The sequence below is a fragment of the Octopus bimaculoides genome, chromosome 11 (assembly GCF_046866305.1).
Source record: "Octopus bimaculoides isolate indiv1 chromosome 11, ASM4686630v1, whole genome shotgun sequence".
In the NCBI taxonomy this organism is placed as follows: Eukaryota; Metazoa; Mollusca; class Cephalopoda; order Octopoda; family Octopodidae; genus Octopus; species Octopus bimaculoides.
The window spans coordinates 23002657-23029524 of NC_142938.1; the positions used below are offsets into that span (position 1 = coordinate 23002657).

Genomic DNA, 26868 nt, shown 5'->3' on the forward strand with positions numbered 1-26868 from the left:
ATTGAATCAATTATATATATATATGATATATATCTTACGTATTAAAACTGAAAATGTCTGTTTGTCTGTGTGTATCGGTATGTCCTCATTTTGCACCAAAACGGCTCGACCAATTTTTCTTAAACTTCACACACACATTGCTTATGTGACTGGGGAGGTTTTAAGTATACATTGATTTCGAAAAAAATGTTTGGGTAAACGGAGGGAGGAATAACATTTGGGCATGGTTGAACGGCGGGAGTAATTATTTTTAAACTTCCAAGGGAAATAACCTATTCCCTCCTTCGTAAATTATTTGGTAAAAATGAAACTGAGTATATTTATTTCTTAGTATTTGAACTATTTTAGTTATTTTCTCAATTTATTATCCAGTACAAGGCTTAAACAAGTTAATAGTATTCTCCTAAACAATAGATCCACTTATTTGGGAATATACCAACAATATATTCATGAATATACCAACACTAGCACCGGTGAGGGTAATATTCTCTGCCAATGCACAAAAGCTTTTTTCGTAGTTAATTACTTTGAATTGTTATTATCTGATTAGCCTGTTATTACAAGAAATTGAAAACAAAGCACAGGTATTTTCTTGCTTTAAAATACGTTCACCTTCACATACAAATACAATAAAATGATTAATATGAATTGTTTATTGAATTCTAATCCAAAATAATAAGGAGAAAAATGTTTAGAAAAAAAAGGGTGGGAGAGAGTTTGTCCAATTTCCATTATCTCATTAATTTAGGCTTCTTTTCTGGGGGAACTTTGGTTCCAGAAGAATTCTGTTTGTCATCCGTTTTATCCATTCGACTTTCCACTCTCACTTCAGGTCTTTCATCTGAAAAAGTAGAGTGGTTATTATTCAATAACTTGTGTTGGCGGTAGTAGATATGTATGTTTTCACAAAAATTTTTTATGGTTTTAATCAGGAGGAAGAAGAAACAGGAAACTTGGTTTGAATGCTTGCAAGTGAATGAGCACCACTAATCAACACACAGAGTGCAAAGAGAGGATTATATTTAAAGCAATGGTACAAGCTCAGGTTAACAGAATAATTTAAAAGACATAAATAAATAAAGATGATGTTAAACATAAGTATTTCTTAGGGTCAAATGATGACCTAGGTGTCTGTTCAACTAAAACATTTTCTTTTTTGTTCCATGTTTATATATTGTGAAGGAAGAAAATTAGTGTTTATTGTGACTATCATTGGAGAATTTTACCTTCCAAGAATTCAAGTCATTTCTATCTCATATCACTTTGAACAAACTGATAGATATAGAAAAGGTATCAGGCCATAAGTCATCAGCTGAAATACAATATGCAGGATAAAAACCTGGAAAGATGGTCTATTCTAGACCAAATCAACGCATGCCAGCATGAGGGAACAGACATAAAGGCAATGTTGATGATGATATCCATCTTAGCAAGAGTGAGGTTACATTTTATAAATATGTTTTGACAGAGACAGTAGTGTAGTTACAAAGTTCACTACACAATCAAATGGTATCTGGGCTTCGTCCCATATCACACAGTGCATCGGTGCAGAAACTTAACGTGTGTGTGTGTAAGTAATCAAATTCAGGAGAAGTAAGAGGCAAAAAAATATTTTTCCCTTTCTCACTTCTCCTGAATCTGATTAATTATCATATACTTTCCAACACTGTGAATCATAGATTTTCAGAACCATGGTAATGTTAATATTTACCTACACTCAACTACTGTTTTTATGGTTGCCAAACAATCTGCAGAGAGCTTACAGTAAGAATTGCTTGATTCTTTGAATCCCTATTTCCAGTTGTATACACATAGATAGATGTGTGTGTGAGAGAGAGAGTAGGGTAAACAAAAACCAGTACAATTTCTGACCAATCCATAAGAAAGGTCTGGTAAGAAATGTCTAGTTTGAATGAGATTGATGCTTGTGTACAGTGAGGTACGAGGGGTGTTCATTAAAGATTTTTCCTGACCCACTTCCCAAGGACTGGGATAACGAAACTTGGCATAATTATTAGTCATTCTCTATATAGCTACCACCAATGGTGACACACTTCTCCCATTGCCTTATGCAGCTGTGAAGACCTTATCTGTAGAAATCAGTAGCTTGCATCTGGAGCCAAGACTTTATTTTGGAAATAAGTTCACATCATCATCTGAAAAGAGCTTCCCCTTCAAAAAAGACTCCATGGTTGGAAAGAGGTGCAAGGTCAGGAGAGTAAGGGAGATGAGGAAGGATTTCATAGCCACAGGAGTGTGTTTTCATCTGGGCAACATGCACATTGTGAACTGCGGTGTTGTCTTGGAGGAGGTGGACTCCTTTGGTCAGCATGCCACACCTCACTGCAGCAGAGAAGCATAATATGCCCCATTAAGTGTGGTGCCCTTTGCCAGAAAATCCATCATCACTACTCCATGCTGGTCCCAAAACACTGTGAGCATCACCTTGCCTGCTGAGAGTTGGACATGAGCCTTCTTTGGGGTTTGTGAGTTGTCATGCTTCCATTGTTTTGATTGGACTTGAGTCTCAGGATCATAGTGATGGACCCATGTTTCATCCGGTGTGAAAAGTCTGCTGAAAAAGCCCTCCTCATTTTCTTGGCACATTGCCAAAAGAGCCTGGGAGCAATTGACTTGATCCTGCTTCTGAAAAGGTGTGAGCATCCGGGGAATCCATCGAGCAGACAACTTCTTCATGTGCAAATGGTAATGAATGATTTCGTCACCATAAACTTCTTTCATCTCATGAAAAGTCTGTTTTGGTGTATGACCTTTCAAGTATAAGAACCTGATCACTGATCTGCATTCAACTGCCTCCATTATATAACACCCTAGTCCACTTCAGCAGCTGTAAAAGACAAATGAATACTTGTGGAAAGCTGCAATTTACAATGTGACATGTAGAGACATGTATGATTATACCTGTACAAGTTCCGTTTCCTGCAATAACTGAAAGTGGGTCAGGGGAAATTTTGATGAACACCCCTCATATCAATTGCACGAGTGGTTAGAAGTAATAGCGTATAGGCCATCTATGTACAAGGGGAAGCTCAAGCAGAGCTTAAATCTCTGGCTATGTTTTACAATAAATCATACTGTTATCTGTATCTAAGGTTGTGTTTGCATAAAAATGAAGTTGAGACATTACCCTTCATTAAAAAAAAAAAAAGCAGCTGAATCAGAAGTGGGTTGCTCTACCTAACATCACTGGTTAAAGGACTGACCAAGAAGAATGAAAGTGTTCAAGAAATTACCTTTTTGGTCTGGCTGTGCAGGAGCTGCAAACCGGGGAGGGAACTTTTTGCTCAGTTCAGAAAGTAGTAAATCAACTCGCTGTCGTTGGAATACTGAACTTGGTTCCTCTTTTTTCTTGGTGTCTTTTACTTTACTCTTTTCTGTAAAAAGAAAAGTTACTGGATAACCAAGTAATTAAGCAAATTTATACAAAAACGAAAAGCTGTCAAATCATAAATTATTAATAACTATAGATTATTGTAACTGACTTAGTTACGGCACAAGTAAGTAAAGCTGGGCAGCAATACCATGAAGAAAATAATTTTATGTATTAATTATATGTAATAGCATAATCAAAGAAACAGCAACTAATGTGATTAATTCTGGAAGGTTCTTCAATAACCTTTGTAGCACTGAAAGTATTAGCCATTTATTTATTCATAATCTAATAATGTTTTCTTCTCTTTACACTGGCACCAAAGCACACCTTTTAGGGGAGGAGCATAGTTGATTACTCAATTCCTGTTAGATATTTTATTAACCCTGTGCAAATTGCATGTGTGTGTGTGTGTACACACACATATGGCATAGGCATAGCTGTGAGGTTAACAAGTTCACTTGCCAGCCACATGGATCTGAGTCAGTCCTACTATGAGTTATCTGAAGCGAGTCTTCCACTATAACCCCAGGTCAAACAGAGGTTTGTGAATGAATTTGGTGGACAGAAACTGAAAGAGGCTTTGTGCATATGTGAACGACTGCACACGCATGTATCTTTCTCTCTCTCTCTTTGAATTATGACATCGCATAATAGTTGTAAATGAGTTTTTCCATCGTTTGAAGCCAATTTTCTATAAGACATGTCCAGCTCTGGGTAAATATTAACTTGCTTGAAAATAAGTGAGTGTCGGTGATAAGAAAGACATCTAGCCATCTGCTTCAATGAATTCTGTTTGACCCTTTCAAGCATGGAAAATTTGGCATTAAAACAGTGATGATGATATACATATCTATATGTGTGTGAATGTATGTATGTATACATGTATACACACACATAGATACATAGATGTTCACAATTAGAGGCTTTAAAATTGAATGATATATACTAATAAGCGAATGCTGAAGAAATAATGTGTGAAACAAGGGAACTTTATAATATAATATTTACATAAGTCATTGACAAAGTATGATCAATAAAACAGAATCGTATAAGTTACCTGTTTCTTCTTTATCTTTGAATTCCCACCAATATCCTTTTGATGGATGGTACCGAGCATAACTGAGCGCTGCAAAACGTTTGGAAATTAAACAGTTAAAGGATATTAACATTAGTCCAACAATATAAATATGTATATATAGAGAGAGAATAAAGAAGCCTGACCTTTGGTCTGAATACTTGCAGACAAATGATTGAATGGGAAACCATGAACAAATAATTACAGTGGAATATATTACTAGAGAGGAAAAATTTCACAAGGTGCTTAATAGTGGAGTTGAGGTGGTGGTAGGTGTTATTGAAAAGAGTAGTAAACACATCAAGCAGGTTTTAATTTAGATATCTTATTCTATAAATAAACAAATATTCAATAGATATATTATTCTTTAGCCAACAAGATATTTAAGAGGTTGCTAGTCAATGTTTGAAGAACTAATGAGTCAAGTAGAAAGGTATCAACTGAGCTCTGAAGAGTCTCTAAGAGACAGTATTTAACTCTAGTTTTATTGCAGGATGAACCTAGGATACATTTTCCTCAGATAAGTCACTACTCTAATGCAGATAACATTACAAGATGAACTGGCACATATATCTGACAAACAAAATAAAGTGTACCACGTAAAACAAAATAAAAATTGATTTCATATGAGGAGTAGATAGTTCAATACCTTATCCACTCAACCGTTTCACCTCTACAAATTAACAATAACTTTACTGCAATTCACATATCTTGGAATGAAATCATTACCATCAATGTTCCAATCTTTACCTGTTTTTGAATGACTACTGTATTCCATGTCTCCACCACTGAACTTTTGTGGAGGACATGAACAATGTCAACACCAGCCAAGCAATATCAATGAGAGGACACATGAAGACTAGCATATATTCACCCACCACAGGTATATGCATATACTGCAAGAGAAGGCATTACTGTGTTGTTAAAAGTTTGCTTGCTTTCAACCATAATTGCACAACACCTTGTGCGTCTTGTTTTATAGCCTTGGGCTCAACAATGCATTGTGAGGGAATTTAGTACACAGAAAAGCAACAAGTTAGTCACACACACACATTTGACATTTACTGTTGATAGTCCTCTAACTCTGTGCTTTCAAATTCCTTGGAAAAAAAGGTAAAGGTTGGTGACAGGAAAAGTATGTAGCTATAAAAATCCTGCCTCAAGTACTTCCTCGCATAAAAACAAAACAATATGATGAGCTTCCATAGTTTCTGTCAAGCACAATGCACTCCCAAAATGTCTACTATAGCCTCAACCCAAGGCTATAGTAGAAGTCACTTGCCCAAAATGCTACTCAGTGGAACCAAACCTGAAATTGTGTGATTGTGAAGTGAACATCTTCACAATGTAGGTATGTCTGTGCCTTAGGCTAAAAAATTCATATAACTGCCAAGTATCATATTGATGAAAAGTACTATTTATTAATGAACTCCAAAAGTCAACAGCTAATTTGACTCAGATTTTCACATAGGGGATAATAAATCTTATAACTCAATGGAGTGGAGTTTTCTGTGTAATACCACCAAATACTACATCTTTCTGAAATTTATTGCAAGCAGCCCAACCCAGCAGAACCCATCTGTATCTCCAAAACAGGAGTTAAATTCAGCACTACAAGCTAAAGAGATACTCATACATTATACAATATTATATTTATGTGGGAGATAACATTCTTAATGTAGAAGCCTCAATCCTAATTATTTTAAGCAGATAAAATTACACTCAATGAAAGGAAGTATCATTAATCATCATCATCATCATTTAACGTCCATCTTCCATGCTGGCATGGGTTGGACAGTTTGACAGGAGTTGCCCAGGCAAGAGCCTGCACTAGACTTTTGTGTCTGCTTTGGCAGGGATTTTATGGCTGGATGCCCTTCCTAGCAGAATGGACCTAGTGCTTTTTACGTGGCACAAGCACAGGTGAGATCAGTTTTGGAAAGGTTTTTATAGCTAGGTGCCCTTCCAAATGCCAATCACTTTACAGTGTAGACTGGATGCTTTTTACGTGGCATCAGAACTCTTAGTAATATTAATAGAACATATCTTTCCCAACTTAGACAATGAGATGTGTGTTCTATTAATATTAATGGTAATTTTTGTCAACATAGGTAAGGAAGACAACACTGAAATCCAAATTGATTAAAAATTTTTGTATAGTTTAGAACAGGAAAAGGTAGCTATCCCTGGTACAAAATGCTTTCAATGAGAGGTTAGTTTTGGATTAATCATAAAGCCTTACCTTCTGTAAATGCTGACTGCAAACTGTGAACAGTGTTTAACTGAAAAAGAAACACAGTCACTGGAGCAAAGTAAACTTGAAATGCTTGATAGAGGGAAAGAGAGAAGGGACAAAAGGACAATAAAAACAGAAGACACATAATAAGCATGATATTAAAGTAGGCAAGAAAATAAAATGCTCTGTAACAACTGAGAGTAATGGTTGTATTGGTAGCATGTAATAGTAGTATTAGTAACAAGAGCACTAAAAAGACAAATAAAGGTTTCTTTTTTCTGTAGACTAGTGAGCAAGAATGAAAGTTTCCTAACTTGTCTTACAAACTCTTGATACATAAATTTAACCAATGAAAACTCAGTTTATTATTTGTGCCCGTGGTTAGAGAGTGGAAATGGACTAGTACCTACAGACGTTTTTTTACCCCCCCCCACTCTTAGGGTGGGGGATGAATATAACTAGAAGAAATTAATATAATTAACTTTCTGTTTCAATTATTAAAGGTTCTTTTTGGTGGTAAACATGGTTAAGGAGGAAACATTGGTTTAACTCTTTAGCATTCAGATTACTCACTCAAATGCAATGCTTATTTATTCACATTGTTTTGAATTCATCATGCATTATCTCATACCCTTGAAATTTCAATGATGTGATTGATTGTTTTTAAAACGACATTGTAGATAGGTGTGAGAAGTCATATCTGGCCAGTTTAAATACAAAATGATTAAAATTCTTTGTATGGCACAAGGAAGATGAGAAACAATAAATAAGACAAGAAGTGATAAGGGTACATTGAGAGAACTTAAGTGATGATGGTATATATTCAGTTCTAAAAAAGAAAGCCTAAATTGTATAATTAAATAATAATTACCATTCTGGAGTTGACTACTGAACCTAAATCTGGTGCCTGGTAGACAATACCGGCACTGATGTAATAGTCAGCAAGAGGTGTAACTGGAAAAGAAAACAAAAGGAGTCAATAATTTTGGACAAAAAGGGGAACAAAACAAAATTGCAACATAATTTTGGTGCTTAGGAATGTGGATCCTTTGCAAACACAGATCTAGCAGTAAATGTAATGTGTAAAATCCTTCTCCTAAGAGAGGAGAGATTCTTAGAATCCAGAGCTTAATTCCCATTTAATCATGTGAAACAATGAAATATAAGTCTACCCTTAGATATGATGCTTGTCAATATTATACCTGTCAAAAAGACTGAACTGGCAGAATGCTTAACAGTATTTCGTTTGTTGTTACATTCTGAGTTCAAATTCTGCCAAGGTCAACTTTGCCTTTCATCCTTTTGGGGTTGATAAAATAAGTACCAGTTGAATGCTGGAGTCAATGTAATCGACTTACTCCTCCCTCAAAATTGCTGGCCTTGTGCCAAAATTTGAAATCAATATGATACCTGTCAAAGATAACACTCCCAAATGTCCTGATATCTGTTCTCAACAGTTAGGTAAACTAAGTGATGTAGACAAATGTGACTTGTTCAGAAGCAGGTAAGAACACCAGTAGAAGATTTGAACTCCCTCTGTGCAGGTATCCAATACAACATCTCCACAGTCAACTCATCACCACTAGATTTAGCAGTGAACTGATATGCTGATAATGAATAATGGCATAGACACAACCGACACTGACTCACTTGAAACAGCTGATGCCAATGCAGTAGGTTGTTTGTTTGTATGCATAAATGCAGGTAAATACACACTCACATATGCATGGAAGAGAGGAGGGAGGAAGGTAGCTGGAAGGGAGGGGATGTAATATTTGCTAATTCTGCTCTCAGCAGCCAAGATAGGGAACAGGGGCAAGGCCCTGCATGTACGAGCATAACTAAGTCGTTTTAGGATATCATTTTTGTTGTAATGGACAAGTCTTCTCACACACAGCAAAAGCGCACAGCGAAACACCAATCATCTTGGTCCTTTGTCATCTCCTCTGTAAAGCTCAGTATCTTGAAATCAGCCTGTAATTCTCTGTCTTATGTCTTCCTGGGTCACCACAAGTTTCATCACCTTTAAGTGACTGGCACTTTATGGAACTGTCCTCATCCATACACATTATGTGATTAAGCCAATGCAGTTGTTTCTCATGCACACTACATCTGATTCCTCTATGCCTAACTTTTCTCTCAGTATATTAGCACTTTATTGTACATGCACAATGACACTGCACATCCAGCAGTGCATACTAGCTTCATTCCTATCTTTTCTTTGCATCTCACTACCATGTAGCATTGCTGTACATACACAAGCATGATACAATCTACCTTTCACTCAGATAGACCTTTTGCTGCAAACAGAGGTAAAAGCCCTCTGAAGTTAATCCATTCCATACTTATTCAAGCAACTATACTTTCAGAATATCCTCCTCCACTACAAATTAGGTCATCTAGGTAACAGAAACTATCTACATTCATAATCGCTGACATGGCTGATGACAGTACCGCCTGATTGGCACTCGTGTCAGTGGAATGTTAAAAGCACATCTGAACGTGATCGTTGCCAGGGCCACGGATTGGCTCCCGTGCCAGTGGCACGTGAAAAGCACCATTCGAGGGTGATCATTGCTTGCATTGCCTTACTGGTACATGTGCCAGTGGCATGTGAAAAACAACATTTGAGCGTGGTTGTTGCCAGTGCTGCCAGACTAGCTCCTGTGCAGGTAGCACATAAAAAACACCTTTTGAGCGTAGTCGTTGCCAGAACTGCCTGACTGGCCCTCATGATGGCGGTACGTAAAAGCACCCACTACACTCTCAGAATGGTTGGTATTAGGAAGGATATCCAACTGTAGAAACTTTGCCAGATCAGATTGAACCTGATGCAGCCTCCGGCTCACCAGTCCTCAGTCAAACCGTCCAACCCATGCCAGCATGGAAAGCGGATGTTAAACGGTGATGATGATATATATATATATATATATCATCATCACTCATCATCATTTAACGTCCGCTTTCCATGCTAGTATAGGTTGGACGATTTGACTGGGGACTGGTGAACCAGATGGCTGCACCAGACTCCAATCTGATCTGGCAGAGTTTCTACAGTTGAATGCCCTTCCTAACGCCAACTACTCTGAGAGTGTAGTGGGTGCTTTTTACGTGCCACCAGCACGAGGGCCAGTCCAGCAGTACTGGCAACGGTGATGCTCAAATGGTGTTTTTTACGTGCCACCTGCACAGGAGTCAGTCCAATGTTTTGTTCACATGCCACCAGCACAAGTGCCAGTAAGGCAAAGCTGGAAATGATCGCGCTCAATGGTGCTTTTTACGTGCCACCGGCACGAAAGCGAGACTATTGCTCTGGCAGTGATGCCGCTCAGATGGTGCTGTTATTGCTCCACTGGCACGGGTGCCAGTCATTGAATTCGAATTTTATATATATATGAAATTGAGTGATAAACAGTACAAATATGTTCACATCATTGGATCGTACAGAACAGGTGTTAGTTGTGCTGTGACAGAAATGCAAATGAAACCATTTTATTTTATAGAAAATGTTTCCAATTTCTACTGTGATTTGAACCATAAGTCTCCAACATTATGTTAACATCAGGAAGGCGGCAAGATGGCAGAAACGTAAGCACACCAGACAAAATGCTTAGTGGTATTTCGTCCATCATTGCGTTCTGAGTTCAAATTCTGCTGAGGTTGACTTTGCCTTTCATCCTTTAGGGGTTGATAAACTAAGTACCAGTTGCGTACTGGAGTCGATCTAATTGACTGGCCCCCTCCCCAGAAATTTTGGGCCTTGTGCCTAGAGTAGAAAAGAACATCAGCTATGGGTTCCTATGAGAAGTTTTGGTTAGCATTATTCATGGAATTCCTTAAAACAACCTTCTAATTCACTTCCAACTTCTGCAACCTTTAAGATACAATTTATAAAATAGTCTGCTTTGAAAAACTTTTAAGCTTTCAATCACATACTCGAAACACTTTTTACCCACTACAAGGCCTCTAAATTAGTACACAAAGTACCCTTCTTTGACAATTCACAAAAACAATGAAATAGCGACAGAATATGAAAGAGGAATTTACCTTGGGTTGGTGAATGCCGGTGTTGTTTCCGTATGACATAGAGAATAGGTTCTTGGACATGGAGCAACTCATATTCCAACCCAGTCATTGAGCTGCAATGGAAAAAAATTACAGAAATTGGTGGGTAAAGAGGGTAAAATTATTACAAAATAAAAAAAAAAAAATTTGAAGGGGAACTAATATCCCAGATTTAACAATTTAAATTATAAATTGACACGAAATGCAATTGGTGGTGAGCCCCATCATCCATCAGATTATAAGATCCTTTTTAGTATTTCTTTAGGATCAGAAAATATCTTAACCCACCTCAGTTGTTGAAACCCTAACATCTTCTAAGATTTGAAGTGATCAAGTGATTTGTAGATAGGAGAAACAACAATATCACTCACCACACTTTCATACAAACAACTACAGATGTAGACAAATATATAGACATGCGCGTGCACATACACAAAAACTTAAAATGAGTCTTCTCTCAGTTTTTGTCCAACAAATCCACTCATCAGGCTTTGGCTAGTCTGTGACTATAGAAGATACTTGCCTAAGGTGCAAACTTCTCAATCATACTACCATTATGCTTTCTTATTATTCACTTCTATGGCAAGGCAAACTGGACAAATGCTAGGAACAGTGTGATATGAACTTTGGCAAAAAGTCTAATACTTACCAATGTAGTCAGTTGAGTGTTTAAAAAGGTTATGCCTTTGAAAAATACAGGCTAGTTATAGGGACAGCTAGAGAAGGGGATGTTCTCTCTCTCTCTCACAAACACACACAGATAAAGTATAAAATCCATCTATAATGATAATTTAGGTTACAACTCACCTCAATTGCTCTGGGTTTAGGTGCTGCATTTTTACATTCTCATTGTTGCATGTTCGATCATAGAATGGATTAGTTCGTTCAGAAAAATAATCCAATACATTGGAGGAGTTTAACATGGGTATCCATGCACTGTTTTGCCAGGAGATTCCAAGAGATTCTGAGGAAATTGAAAAAGTAAAGTTCTAATAAGTTTAAGAGAGTGAAATTTATAACATGTCTTTGTATGTGTGTGTGTATGTGTATTAGTTTGGTTGCTATTAAAGCTAGAGAAGTTTGAGGTTTTTCCTCCTTTCTCATGATATGTTTATTCTATAATGCTTTCAACATCAATTTAAAACAGACTATTCTATACATATACTTCATTTGATTAGATTTGAATTAAGAACCATTATTCATAAGGATTCAGTACTATTTATCCACTATGGTACAGCTGATAAGGAATAAGAAGAGAGTCAATAAGTCAATACAGTACTAGACAACCAGCCTGAGGTCATTAGTACTGCATTGTCTATTGTAACAATACTTAATCTCAAATGGCTAGCTATAAATAAATACTTCAGCATACAGACAAGTATTTTGTTAACACTAAAATTAAGGCATCTATATCAAACTGGTGAGCAAGGGTTTCATAACACATCAGCTCACCATTCACATATAATAGCAAACTGAATCCCTGAATCAGTTTCTTTAAGCTTTGAAACTACTGGCTAAAGAATGTAACTTTAAAGTAGTGTCAATAATAGGTGTTTTTATTTCTGGAATAATGAAAGACTCCGACTACTCTAGAATAAAATGCTAGATTTGGAAACAGCGGTTCCGCAAGACAGTGCCTTGGATTACAGATAAACAAAGCCAGTATTTACAATCTAAATGCTACAGGAAGACACTGAACTGGAACTTATTTCCCATTCTCAGTATCATCTCTTACCAATTTATTTTCTATTGAGCACCCCTTTCTCCTAAACACCTTCGCATATCTGCCTTCAAAGTCTCCTCCATCTTCATTCATCACATTTTCCACCTCTAGATTCCTCTGATCAGTGACCTCCATCTCTGTCACTGTGCAGCCCTCTCTCACCTATTGCCCCACACTTCACAGCATCTCCTTATTTCTGATGTTACTCCACTTCCTACCTTTCTTTAGTAGTGTTACTCATCTCCTCTTCCCCCTCCTTGACCCAGTCCTATTTCTTTCACCTTAACAGCATAGTCATCATTGACTGCATTCACCTGTATCTCCATCTCTAACTATTTATTATTCTCCTATCCACCTAACCATTCAGAGCCTCTGTCTATATTCTTTCTTATATTCACCTTGTACATTAAGGGTGTGCCCTAATATATCATCACCATCATCTCGTTTCTCTCTCTTCAGCTGGGATAGCCATGTACCTCCTCTACAGCAAGACACTTGTTTCTGTCCGTCTATCATACTTCACAAGACTTCTCAAGGTAACCTCACCAGTGCCAGTCTTGCTTGGATAAAGTAAGACCCTTAATGAAATATATTACTTTTCCAATATTTCAAGAAATTGTTACTGCCTTCAAAAGTATTAAAGTCAACATAGAAAATACTTACCCCCATGCTCTTGACAACTCTATCCCATTTACAGTTGAAACCAATACATCAGACACTGCTCTAGCTGCAACATTAACACTGAGAGGTCACCTTTTTCTCACACTCTAAAACTGAATTGTTGTATCCTTCTATTGAGAAGGAATCTGTCACAATTGTCAAGAAAATTAAGTATGGTAACACTACCTCCTGAGATCTCACTCTCATTAACAAAACATTCAATTTATGTTTGATAAATTCTATAAATCCACAAATTAATGTGCTGGACTACTGAACTTTCTCTGGACATTCTTTTTTATTAATGAGGAAAATAGAATGTATTCTTGCTTTTGTTGACGTGGTCGTGCAACATGCTACAAATAGTTACCAAATCTCCCTTGAATAACACCTTATCTTAAAGGGCGGATACAAATACAAAATGGTCAAGGCTGCAATGCCTCTAATCACCAGTTTTATTCACTATATATATATTTAAGCTTGGTTAAGTTCACAATCACATAATCGCATACATCATACCACATTGGACTAATGTCCTGTTTTTTTTAGTGAATTCGGTAGACGGAAACTGCGTGGATCCCAACCGTGCGTGAGTTTGTTTTTCACCACTTTCTCACGGCTTTACAAACGGGTCTCGGTCTGTGTGCCCGTAACTTAGCAGTTCGGCAAAAAGGCCAATAAAATAAGTATTGAGGCCCATTTGATCAACTAAAACATTCCAAGTAGTGCCCCAGCATAGCAGCAGTCAAAAGACTGTGATAATATATATATATATATACTCTTTACTCTTTTACTTGTTTCAGTCATTTGACTGCGGCCATGCTGGAGCACCGCCTTTAGTCGAGATAATCGGCCCCAGGACTTATTCTTTGTAAGCCTAGTACTTATTCTATCGGTCTCTTTTTGCCGAACCGCTAAGTTACGGGGACGTAAACACACCAGCATCAGTTGTCAAGCGATGGTGGGGGGACAAACACACATACATATATATATATACGACGGGCTTCTTTCAGTTTCCGTCTACCAAATCCACTCACAAGGCTTTGGTCGGCCCGAGGCTATAGTAGAAGACACTTGCCCAAGGTGCCACGCAGTGGGACTGAACCCGGAACCATGTGGTTGGTAAGCGAGCTACTAACCACACAATTTGCTTCAATTTTTTCATAGCAGTTTATTAATACCATGTCGAGCACTAATGTCACATTGTGACATAAAAACATTAAATGCGATATTCTGGAGAAGTCGACCAAATATGACTCACTGTGGCACAAGATCGTCAGGTTTGAAACTGTCAGACAAGAATGTAAATAACGATAAATTGAGACATTGGAAGAGATAATTCGATGTTTCCAACTGAATGGTTTGAAACCGGATTGCAAAATCAGTTTTTTTAATTCCCTTTGTAAGAGAAGGATATGATGTGCTGATATTTATGCTTTTGGTAAAGAATTTTCTTTCTTTCTTTTTTAGGACTTAGGTGAAACAATTCCAACAAACGACCGAAACAGTCAGACTCCGTGACAGTAAATATTTCCGGTATGTTTACATCTCTTTTTCATATATATCAATTCACAAATTAGAATTAATTAAACGTACGATATTAAAAGCACAATATCGTAGATACACTGAAAAACAAATGGAGGCTAAATTAAAGCAACTAACACAGATTTTGTAAAAAAAATAGAGTTAAACAAGATAACTAACCTTTCTCAGCCATTCTTCTCTTCGTTCGGGACACACTGTCGAAGTAGTCGGCACTAAATGCAGTTGTTTGTTATTTTCTCATATTATTACTTTTTATTCAATATTTCCAGTTTTTACAATTTAAAAAAACACTATTCAAATTATTAATATAGTTTCATATTCTTATTCACATTTTAATATTTTGTATTGGGAACATAGTTATTGTACTAATTTGTATATATTACTCGTTTTATTGCATCTAATTGGACATGTACGGTGACAATTTACTTTCAAAATTGAACAAAAAAATTTAAGTCTCTGAAATGTAAAAGAATATGGCAATTTATAATTTTTTTATTTCATTCTTTTCCTGTCTATAAGGTTACCGTGTGAAAAATATTAACTGCAGAACTAGTCTCTTGTCTCAACTTCCGGCTTCAATTTTATTTCTAGGAATTTTTGTTTTGCTCTGAAATTGGATTACAAGACAATTTTAAGATGGTTTGTTCATTTCCGTCATTACATAGTTTCATAGCTATTTGTTTTATTGCATTATCCTTCAAAATTTATGAACTAAATGGTTGTTTATCCTTATAGTCCTTTGTAGTTTTTAGCATTATACTTACAAGGTATATACTAGTCTGAGGAAGAGAAGGTTTTTTTTTTCAGTATATTTTACAATTTAATTTTAAAGGATGATTATTCTTGTTTTAGCTATTGTTCGGAGGTCTAAAATTATATACGAAGCCAAGGAATGAAAAAGTACAAAGAAGCAATAACTTTTTCTGCATTCTCTAATTAATGATTAACGCCAGTAATATATATATATATATATATATATATATATATATATATATATATATATATATATAAATATGGAGGGCTTTTCTTCTCTCTTAGAAACCACACTAGAAATTGAATTGGATTGCAGCCTAGGGAGTTAAGCATCTAAATCGACTTCGACTTTCTCAATTATATATTAAACAATTACTACCCACATTTTGTTGCTAGTAACTAAATGAAGTATTTAAAATATATTTCGGCCTTATTTGAAAGTGCTTGTGTCATGGGGAAATTATGTAAGAATTCGTTCGTTTTGCCACTGAGGGTAAAGGGGTGTTTGTGAGCTAAAAAGGAGCTTCTGTGCGATTGTTTCACCTATTAAAAATATCAACTAAATCATAACCTACTTACATTGGATGATGTGGCCTTAGGTACATTACTGTGAAAGAAAAGACAATACCTTCTTAACCAGGGCTGCCCTGGACTTACCGACGACAGTGAGGTTTGTGCTCGAGCGACTTGTCGATCATATCTAACCAAACTCTTTACTGCCCTTCTGCTTTTGTTTACTTTTGGTTCTCAACCTGGGTTCATATGACCCTTGGGGGTCCACGCAAGCAAAATAGTAAATTGGGGATCCATAGTAATATTTTATGGGTTCATGAAAACGTTTTGCTTTGCATGTATTTATTGGAAGAAACAGCTAGATTTCTTTCTCTAACATTTTACATAGTTCAGCCTACACAAGTTAGTGTGTAAAAAACAAAATAGAAATTTTGAAAGATGTATTTATAAAGTTAGTTTTTAAACAACGAATGGCTTTGAGGATCCACCAGAATAAAATAGTAATAGAAGGGGGGATGGGCATAGATAAAAAAAAAATAGAACCATCGTCCTAGACTTCATCAGGACATTAAGCTTCCAGTTACAGAAGCTACATTGCAAACTGATCTAGTTTTTTTTTTATGCTCCATGTATTAAAAGTTAGCATTCACTGTTAACTGTGTTACTTCGAGCCAGACCTGCTAGAAATTGCAACGAAATATTCGTAATACACTCTACAGTTGTAAACAGATTCAGTGTCCAATAAAAAAAGATGGGATGGACATGGCTGGCTCAGTAAATTCTGATCTGGGGCTAAACTTCGATATTTCATTATAACCCTCACCGTTACCGCTTCAGTTTCTCAATCAAATTGAACTTTTGTTCTTTTACTTGTTTCAGTCATTTGATTGCAGTCATGCTGGAGCACCGCCTTTAATCGAACAAATCGTCCCCAGGATTTATTTTTTGTAAGCCTAGTACTTATTCTATCGGTCTCTTTTGTCGAACCGCTAGCTTACAGGGACGTAAACACGCCAACATCGGTGTCAAGCGATGGTAGGGTAACAAACACAGACACACAAATATATATATATATATATATATATATATACACGACGGGCTTCTTTCAGTTTCCGTCTACCAAATCCACTCAAGATTTTTATCGGCCCGACATTTGCCCATGGTGCCACGCAGTGGGACTGAACCCGAAACCATGTGGTTGGGAAGCAAGCTTCTTACCACACAGCCACTCCTGCGCTACCTAAGTTAATTCTTTTTCTTGAGATTTTAAAAATTGTCGAGTAAATTAAATTTTTTTTTTTTTTTTTTTCTTCAGAAAGTCTAATTTTTCATGCGTAAACATTTTTAAAATATATATTTTAAGTTTCGTATTGCGTAGTCAATTTCTTTTCACTTTCATTTTAAACATCTAAAACCTTGGGCCAACTTGTTATCCTCGTTTCAAGGCTGTAGAGCCATGAGAAAAACGAGTTACACATTCAATAGTGTAGATGGATTGTCATGGCTTTTCATCAAATGTGTCTTCGTACAGGACTACACATCATCTAAACTTTCCTGCTCTACCCCTTTGACTATAATCTTGTAAATTCTCGCTTTGCTTACTCATCCTCTCACTATTCCGATTTGACTTCATCTTTGTTAGTTCTTTTGATGTTTTCATGTTAGGTATTTTATTCTTCTGAAAATGAACGTCGCAAATATGTGTTGCTAGGCCACCGAACGCCCGTCCCTCGTCTGGGAGCTCCTGGTCAGTTCTAACAGCACAGAGTAGAAAACTGATTTGTGTAAGACAATCTCTAGTGCTGCTGGTCATCGTAGTATTTACTTAATTTTGTGGTGGCCTCTAACAGGACCATTCAACATGAGAGAAATAACAACCAAATCCCCCTCAAATCAATTTACTGCATTTTAGAAAAGAATGGGAAGGCTTGAAGTGTCGTCGTACATGTTTGATATCAGACGTACTCAATCAGGGTTGACCTGATGCTAAAATAACAATTCTACTATTTGGGTCTTGGTTGTTTTTAATATGGTTCCCTCTGTTGCAAACATTCAGACCAGCTTCCTCCACCTTCCAGTTTGAAGTTTAATCTTGACCTTCCCTTGTAGAGTAACCATTGTTTCTGTGAAGGTACAAGTGTTAACGATTTCCATATGAAAGTCCCCTGTGAGTTAAACCCAAGGCATAGAACTCTTGGGAGGCTTCTCTATCAACTGTTGCATCCCATTCTGTAACTGGTGCCCATCTGTTGTCACTGAATTTCAGCTAAACTTCTTACAAAGATTCATGTGGAGAGAGATGCTTTCCTCTTACCTTTCTTCCACCAAAACAGGCAAGGTAGAAGTCTATAAAAGATCAGTGTCAGCCTGCTGGACACTGCCCTTTTCTACATCTGAAGGCTTTATTATACCCGTTGGCTCTTTACATACACCATATTGCTGATCTTAACAACCTACTACTAACATATATCATATTCTGCTCTGAAGCACAGTTCTCATCTTCAGTATTTAACTTTCCACTGTCTTGACTACACTATATTTTGACTTCATTTTGAAAGATGATGTCAGTGTATATAGAATCCATTCTCTCCATCACTTACATTGATATTAGCCACATAGACTTCCGGTTACTCTGGTTCAAAACCTCTCTGAAAGTGTTCCAGCCATCACCACCAATTAATTGACTGTTTCATCCTGCATCGAGAACATCTGTATTATTTTACCTTTCTCTGAAGTCATCCTTTTTACTAACTGTAATAACACAATTCTGCACTGACATAGAGACTAAATCACTTGCTATTCTAAACCTTATCATTTATCAGTATCCTTTGCCAACATTCCAAATGCCCTTGACCTCTTTTTTCACTTAGCCAGTACTGCACCCGTCATATCATTTGACCATTTCTAATCAAAGCGACAAAGCTCAAGTCTTCCTCCTTCACAGTGCTTTTCTGCTTCCCAATTCTGGTAATTGAAGTTAGCAAACTGGTCAGAGCCCTACCAGTTTTAGGTTGACCACCCATGATGCAAAATGTAATTAATCCCTGATTCTTTTGTGAGAGATAAGCAAGTTACTGAAGACTTCTACATAGGTGCTTCCTTTCCACATTCCTACACTGCACTGTAGAAGTACAGTCAAAGAATACTAAGTACAAGATCTACAAAAAGTCACTCACAACAGGGATTGTTTACCCGCTACTGCAATACCACAAATGACCATCAAGAGATTAAAAGAGACTTTTGTGTATTTTACACCTGAGTCTTTTGGCTTTTGCTAAATGAGTTTCTACTAACTTTGCACAACCTTCTGCCTTCTCCTTCCCAACCAATATGTTTCTAAGCAGCTCTCCTGCTGATAAAAACCACCAAATCTGCTTTCCATTTTACTGTTTCTATAATATACCACCCACACATAACGAAATTCTTCACACTCTTTTTTTTTTTCTTCTCTGCCTATCTCATCACCATATTCATACAGTTTCCAAGTTCCTCTGTTTGTTCCAAAACAATACTGGTCCTGACATTTGTGTCTTCCATACTCTCCAACAGTGCACTTCAGAAGTAGCTCTTGTCATTAGACTCTTCAATCTTTTTCCCTGCATGGATATATCACTAAACCTGCTAGAAGTAGCAGCCAAATCTCTCAAATCACACCGTACTGTTTTTCATAACCAGAAGGATACATTAGCACATTAAATAATGTCTTGTATACCCCCCTCCAAAAAAATGTGCCATTCAAAATTGGAAAGGTCTTCTCAGTCAGTGTTGATCTGGGGTTAAACAATTACACATTTTGACCATTATATAGTGTCAACACTCCATCATGCTCAAAGTGTGTTCTGGTTAAAAAAATTGAAGTACTCTTTACTTGTTTCAGTCATTTGACTGCGGCCATGCTGGGGCACCGCCTTTAGTCGAGCAACTCGACCCCAGGACTTATTCTTTGTAAGCCTAGTACTTATTCTATCGGTCTCTTTTTGCTAAACCGCCAAGTTACGGGGACGCAAACACACCAGAATTGGTCGTCAAGCGAAGCTGGGGGGGGGGGGCGGGGACAAACATAGACACACAAACATATACACATATATACATATACATATATACGACGGGCTTCTTTCATTTTCCGTCTACCAAATCCACTCACAAGGCTTTGGTTGGCCCGAGGCTATAGTAGAAGACACTTGCCCAAGGTGTCACGCAGTGGGCCTGAACCCAGAACCATGTGGTTGGTAAGCAAGCTACTTACCACACAACCACTCCTAAATACTATTTTTTTTTTTCCATCCTTTCCTTCATTTCACTGTCTGCTTACTGACTACCTGTTCAGTGTGATGACTATTTCTCTCTTTTTCTTTCTCTCCCTTATTCTCAGTATGGCCACTGCATGATAAGAACAGGTAAACCAGCAAAGAAAGAACACCTGATGTGGCACCTTAAATAGCTACTGTTGTTTTGTTCCATGTTAGCTCTGATCAAGCAGTGCTTTGATCAAAGTATTTCAGCCAAGACCTTCCCATTTTATTTTCAAGCAGTATCCACAGTTACTTCATTTAATGTGTTCTTTCCTAAGATGGTAGAAACGATTTGGTTGCTATTTCTAGCTGGTTGAGCAGTCATGCAGAGATTCCCTGAAATTATTAAAATTTTCTTTTCTTATTGCAGACTTTGCTATTTAACTTGTATTTTATGATACAGACTTTGCTGTTTAACATTGTCCACTGTCAGTAGAGATTTTATTTCTGAATTTGCGCATTACACAGCTAACAACAGTAATACCATATTCTCTCTCTTTTTATTTTCTCTTATTCCTTTTCTGTTGAAGAGTGTCAGATTGAAATGTAAAAAAACTTTTTCATTTTCCTGAGCGTCAAACTAATACACCTGCTTGTTGTTCATATACCTGTCTTCGTCTTTTGTTTTTCTATAAATTTCAACTATATATATATATACACACACACATATATATATATATACACACACACACATATATATAACATTTGATCACTTGTTTTCTGTATTCAAAATTTGGACAGAACTCATAGGACAACCTGATACAGACAAATGTGTTGTCAATGATCTTTAAACACTATATGGGATATTTTCATCGTATCAAGAGTTGCAAGCCTAGTTTGACAGTTGAGTTTTAGTCATTAAGTGAGAAGTACTGGCTGCGATTGAATAGAAAACATTTAGAATGTATGCAAATGCTATGCCTCTTGTGGATGTAGCTATTAAAGCAAAGCCTATAATTTAGTTAATGGTCACCAGACAAGCCAAAACAGAATAGTTTAGTCAAGTGCTGACTATTTGTAAAAAAATGTTAGCAAAGCACTTACAGCACAAACAATTGCCATTTGACTTACTGAACTGTGACAAAAGCTGTAAGTGTTTTTGTAACTTGAATGCTATTTTATGGAAGTAATGTGTTGTCAAACCAGGTCTGCAACTCAAGTATGATGGAAATACTCCATACATGATGTCCTTATGCATTGTCTATATACTTTAGACACTGTGTATGTATGTGTATCCATGTATATAGATGTGTGTGTAAATAGTTTGCATATCTTGTAAGCTGTATACAGTAATATACTGGGATTTTTTGCAGTTTATGTAAGAAACGTTTTTCACAGACATGAAGAATATAAAATCTTACCCAAACAGTATCTACAATAGATTTAGTGATAGTGATCCAAGAATCAGTTGTATTTATCTTCCCTTTACTCTCCTGAGCATTAGCATCAAGCCTGAAAAAAAAAGCCATACAGCTGCACCCACTCCACTATACTCTGAACCAGTGTAGAAGCACATACATGATCACTTGACCTGTTAGAAATAGCAACCAAATTTTCATGAACACTTTATTACTAAACTTAAAAAAGGAAGGGCACTTTAATTAATGTAGTCCTGGAAACATGCTGAGGTCCCCTTCGGTCATGACTGACCATGGGATTGCACCTAGAAAGTTACCTTCCCAGGCACAAGTCCGGGCAAGGTTGTTTATGGAAGACCAGCAGTTGCCCATGCATACCGGCCTCCCCTCTCCATGCCTCCAGTGTTATCCAAGGGAAAGGCAAAGGCCGATACAGCTTGGTACCTGTGACGTCGCAACTCATTTCTACAGCTGAGTGAACTGGAGCAACGTGAAATAAAGTGTCTTGCTCAAGAACACAGCATGCAGCCCGGTCCGGGATTCAAACTCACAACCTCATGATTGTAAGCTCAACGTTCTAACCACTGAGCGAGGTGCTTTCACATACCTGGAAACATGTCTATATAAAAGGCAAGATGGTCATGATTGAAATACTTTGGCTTGGTCAGTACAAACATGAGTCCGTCTAAAGAACAACAACCATACTTCTTACATTGACTGTTTTTTAAATTATATACACATATGTACAATGTGATATATGTATATATACATACACTGTTCTCATCCTCATATGTAAATGTTTTTTTTTCCCTCTCATTGTAGTCTCACACCATTATGTTAATTCAACCTAATCCGAAACCAGAAACTCGAACTTATTCAGATTATGAATCCCTGACTGATTGCCTTGAAGGTTTGTATATTGCAATATTTTATCTCTTTAGGTTCCAAATTTGAATCCTACCAACGTAGATTTTGTTCTTCATCCTTCTTGAGTTGATAAAATAAGTATCTGTGAAATACCGAGTTCAATTTAATCAACTGTTTTTCTCCCTCATCCTCAAATTGTGGTCTTGTGCTTATGTTAGAATTTAGTATTGATTTCAAATTGTGGCACAAGACCAGCAATTTCAGGGGTGGGGGTTTAGTCAATTACATTGATTCCAGTGCTCAACTGGTACTTATTTTATCGACCTCAAAAGGATGAAAGGCAATATCAGCTTATGTCTTCACAAACATTTGATCACTATAAACAAATCATCTGTGTGGTTGTTCGGTAAGAAAGTGTTGAACTCTCACACATCGTCTAACGACAGGGGATTCCTTCATATGTGTGTGTTTGTGTGTGTATATATATATATATATATATATATATATATATATATATATATATATATATCGATTTTCAATTCCTCTGCTGATAGAATATGAATTTCAGAAGATGACCAGATAAGAAATTTTATCTTTTCAACCTCGTTCATGTACTCCTGTTTCTGCGTAGATCATTAACCCCCCCCCCCTCTTCGTTCTTTATTATCTATCTATTTCCTTACCATGTAAACATAGTTCCGATAGCTTCATCTTCCTTGTTTGTCTTGTTTGTATATATATATATATATATATATATATATATATATATATATATATATACACACATACACACACTTCTATAACAGATTTCAGAGGAAATAATAATGGGATACTTGGTAGATCTGTTCAGTCTTACTGTCATGGAAAAACTGACAGTAACCTCATGATGGCAGTAGTAATACAATCCATACACTGTTTCACTGAATTGTAATTTTTTTTTAATGGCTTAATGAGGAGTCTCAGTGATTAAAGGGGGAAGTTATCTTCACACTGGAGGCCTGGCCTGAATGCTTGCAGCAAAGAGGGTTTTGCTAAAGGCACCCAAGAGCCATGTGAAGGACTTCTACACAGCTAAATTTCATTCACGGCCAAAGCTATGATAGGAAACACTTGTCCAAGCTGTTGTGAAATGAACTTAAGTACATAACCATATCTATAGCTAGACAATATGAAAAGAACATCACTTTAGTAATGTTTTATTACCTCAATGATGGGCATAATCGTCTTGAGCCTGAGTTTTGAAAGAACCTTTACATTACATGCCGTACTCAATGTTTTACATTTTCAGGCAGTGATGATATTTAAAATGTACAATTTACAAAAACAAAAGTATACACTGTTAGACAATCATGTACACATTTTTATGTCTATTTTAGCAATTTAACATGAAATGGTAACGTGATTTCAATTGCCTTTTCATGCCTTTAACCTTTTAGCATTTAAACTGTCCGTATCTAGTCCAAATATTCTCTCTGCTATATGTGTAAACTGGCTAGATCAAGCCTCCCATACATACTCTACAATTTCATTCTAAAAATATACAATCACACTGAAATCTTGAAGCTATGAGATAATGCAGGATTAATTCAAAACAATGTGAATAAAAAAGCAGTTCATTTAACAGAATAATGTGAATGCTAAAGGATTAAGTATTTTTCTTTTTTGTTATCTTTCAATTCTTAGCATGAAATTATATTGGGTAATCCCATAAATAATGCAGTCTTTTCAATTGCATAAACCAAAAGTCGGAGGAGCACAGGATAAACTACCTGCATCAACTTGTTATAAAAGCAGGTAGTAATTTTAACTTGTCCTTATTCTTAGTGCAAGTTTTGAAGAGTGCAGTTCGATTTTAACAGTTTTTTTTTTTCAAAGCTATAACAGAAACGACAAAGGAGTATATTTGGCATATTTTGCTTTAGTTGTTCAATAAATGCAACAACACAATGGAACGTGCAAGGAATATTAATGCAGTATATGGAGATTGAACAGTAAGCATAAGCCAGTGTCAACCTTGGTTCCAGAAATTCTGAGCCAGAAACTACTGCCTGGAAGATCTGTAGAGCTTGACGAGGACATCTTGCAAACCCTGGTGGTACAAAATCCCATTGAAACTGTTAAGGAACTAACAGAGAAGCTTGGGTCTGGTCATTCAAGTCAGCACTAAAAGAAAAATGACCATCTTTGGTTTCAATACGAAAGGTGTTCTTCCATCAGGATAATGCTTGGCTACATAAGCAAGGATGACATTCCAAAAGCTGAAGCAGTTTGAATGGGAAACTATGCCCCACCCACCATATTTGCTGGACTCTGCAGTCTTCAAAATCATTTGGATGGAAAAAATATGAATTCTGTAGATGAGGTCAGAACAGTATTGGAGGAGTATTTTTCGTGACGGATAAGTGAATTTTGAAAGAAGGGTTTTGCAAGTCAACCAGGGAGATGAAAGAGCTTTGTAGAAAATGAAGGAGAGTATATTTTAGATTAAAAAAGTTTATCTTAATTTTGAAAAATAAAAGAAGTAAACAAAAAAAAAAACTGCATTATTTATTGGATGACCCAATATTATTGCTGTAGAACCATTTGAAATCAGTTCACTCCTACGGCTAAGTTTCAAGATTGTTTTTTTTACTTCTCTTGGGAAGATTGACTAAATATATTGTTTGTTTGCAGGAATTTGCAAAATCTATGAAGAACATCTGAAGAGGATGAACCCAGCTTGTCCTTCCATCACATATGATATTAGTCAGTTGTTTGATTTTATTGATGAACTCACTGATCTGTCATGTCTTGTGTAAGTACTTTACTTCCAAACTTCATATTGCCTTTTATAGTATAGATATACACACACACATTATACATACAGGTGGCCCAGTGGTTAGGGCAGCGGACTCGTGGTCATAGGATCGCGGTTTCGATTCCCAGACCGGGCATTGTAAGTGTTTATTGAGCGAAAACACCTAAAGCTCCACGAGGCTCCAGCAGGGGATGGTGGTGAACCCTGCTGTACGCTTTCACAACTTTCTCTCACTCTTACTTCCTGTTTCTGTTGTGCCTGTAATTCAAAGGGTCAGCCTTGTCACACTGAATATCTCTGAGAACTACGTTAAGGGTACACTTGTCTGTGGAGTGCTCAGCCACTTGCACGTTAATTTCACGAGCAAGCTGTTCTGTTGATCGGATCAACAGGAACCCACGACATCGTAAGCGACGGAGTGTCAACAAAAATTAAAAAATTTACACACACACAAACCTACAGCCTCTGCCCTACAGTTTTTAAACTGCCTTTGGATAATGTAGCGCAAGGTATACTGGCCCAGAGGTAAAAAAATAGGAGTCACAGCAGTATGCTCTTCTCGATCAGGACTCACCTGGAGTTAAATAAGCATATTCATTGCTAATTCTATAAAACAATTATGAAGTTTTTGTTAACATGTCTCTTTTATGTCTGACTATTATCACACTTTGTTTAATTGCAAAGGATTTTGACTACAGGTGATTCTTTTAAAGAAATAGTGAATTTTATTTGGGATTTTAAAAATAAAAGTTAACAAAATTTTCTTCTTACAAAACCTAAAAGGTTAAATTTTTCTTCTTTCATCAGATTCCAAAAATCTACTGGGACTTATGTTCCACACAACAAAGAGTGGATGAAGGAGAAAATCTATATAATGCTGCGGAAACAAGCTGGATCAGGTTAAAGCAAGCAGAACCACACTATCTCTGTTCATTTTTATTTCATCATTTTTTTTTTTTTTTTTTTGAACAAATGAAAAAAAATTATTCTGCAGTTAGGCAACTATTTAACATTTAGATACCTTTGTCATATTGACCATTTTTCATATCTTAGCTATGTCATATTTTTATGATAACTAACATCTCAAATATCATGTTAATTCATGGCTTTGATTGGTTCTATGAAAGTCAGGCCTCATATAAAAGAAAACTTTGATATTGAGAGATATTTGCCTCTTTTGGAATTAAATAGCAAATAAATATTTTTTAATAAGACTAAAATATATTGCTATGGTGAAGCTATCCAGCAGAAATCTCAGCAATGCGTGGCAAATATCCTTAATATTGTTATAAGGTGTGTATCAGTTTGTGGAATTTTTGACATCCATCTGGAAATATTTTGTAAACAGTCTGTTCCCATCTCTTACATTTCATGTTTCCATAACAATGGATGATTATTTTAAATTTACAGAAAACTCATGTTTCAAAAATATCTGAATAAAAGTATTTCTAAAATATTTTGTGATCACTTGTCTCATTAAATACTTTCCCATATAACAGAACTGCAATTGTACATAGAATCATTTTAGTACCTCAAAAATCATGTAGTAGTTACACAAGAAAGCAAAACTAGCCATGGTATGTGTTGAGCTAA

The 26868-nt window shown here is 36.5% G+C and overlaps 2 protein-coding genes across 5 annotated transcripts; one reads left to right on the top strand and one right to left on the bottom strand.

Annotated features, from left to right (window-relative positions):
* Window positions 1-637: 637 nt before the first annotated feature.
* On the bottom strand, window positions 638-15302 carry LOC106879940 (mediator of RNA polymerase II transcription subunit 6). Of its 4 annotated transcripts, XM_089360593.1 has the most exons (9): window positions 14855-14880; window positions 13157-13220; window positions 11578-11734; window positions 10753-10844; window positions 7577-7659; window positions 6712-6751; window positions 4452-4520; window positions 3255-3395; window positions 638-841 (listed from the first exon to the last, which is right to left on the bottom strand). In XM_089360593.1, the coding sequence occupies exons 3-9, from the start codon at window positions 11691-11693 to the stop codon at window positions 732-734; spliced, it is 651 nt and encodes a 216-aa protein (XP_089216719.1). In that variant the 5' UTR covers window positions 11694-11734; window positions 13157-13220; window positions 14855-14880; the 3' UTR covers window positions 638-731. The 4 variants fall into 4 exon arrangements, with proteins under 4 accessions (XP_089216719.1, XP_014785185.1, XP_089216717.1 ...); XM_014929699.3 differs by lacking the exon at window positions 13157-13220 and having other exon boundaries at window positions 14855-15302; XM_089360591.1 differs by lacking the exon at window positions 13157-13220 and having other exon boundaries at window positions 3255-3413; window positions 14855-14999.
* Window positions 15210-26731, top strand: LOC106879939 (enhancer of rudimentary homolog). Its single transcript, XM_014929698.3, has 4 exons — window positions 15210-15334; window positions 22434-22521; window positions 25152-25272; window positions 26083-26731. The coding sequence occupies exons 1-4, from the start codon at window positions 15332-15334 to the stop codon at window positions 26177-26179; spliced, it is 309 nt and encodes a 102-aa protein (XP_014785184.1). The 5' UTR covers window positions 15210-15331; the 3' UTR covers window positions 26180-26731.
* The last annotated feature ends 137 nt before the right edge of the window (window positions 26732-26868 follow it).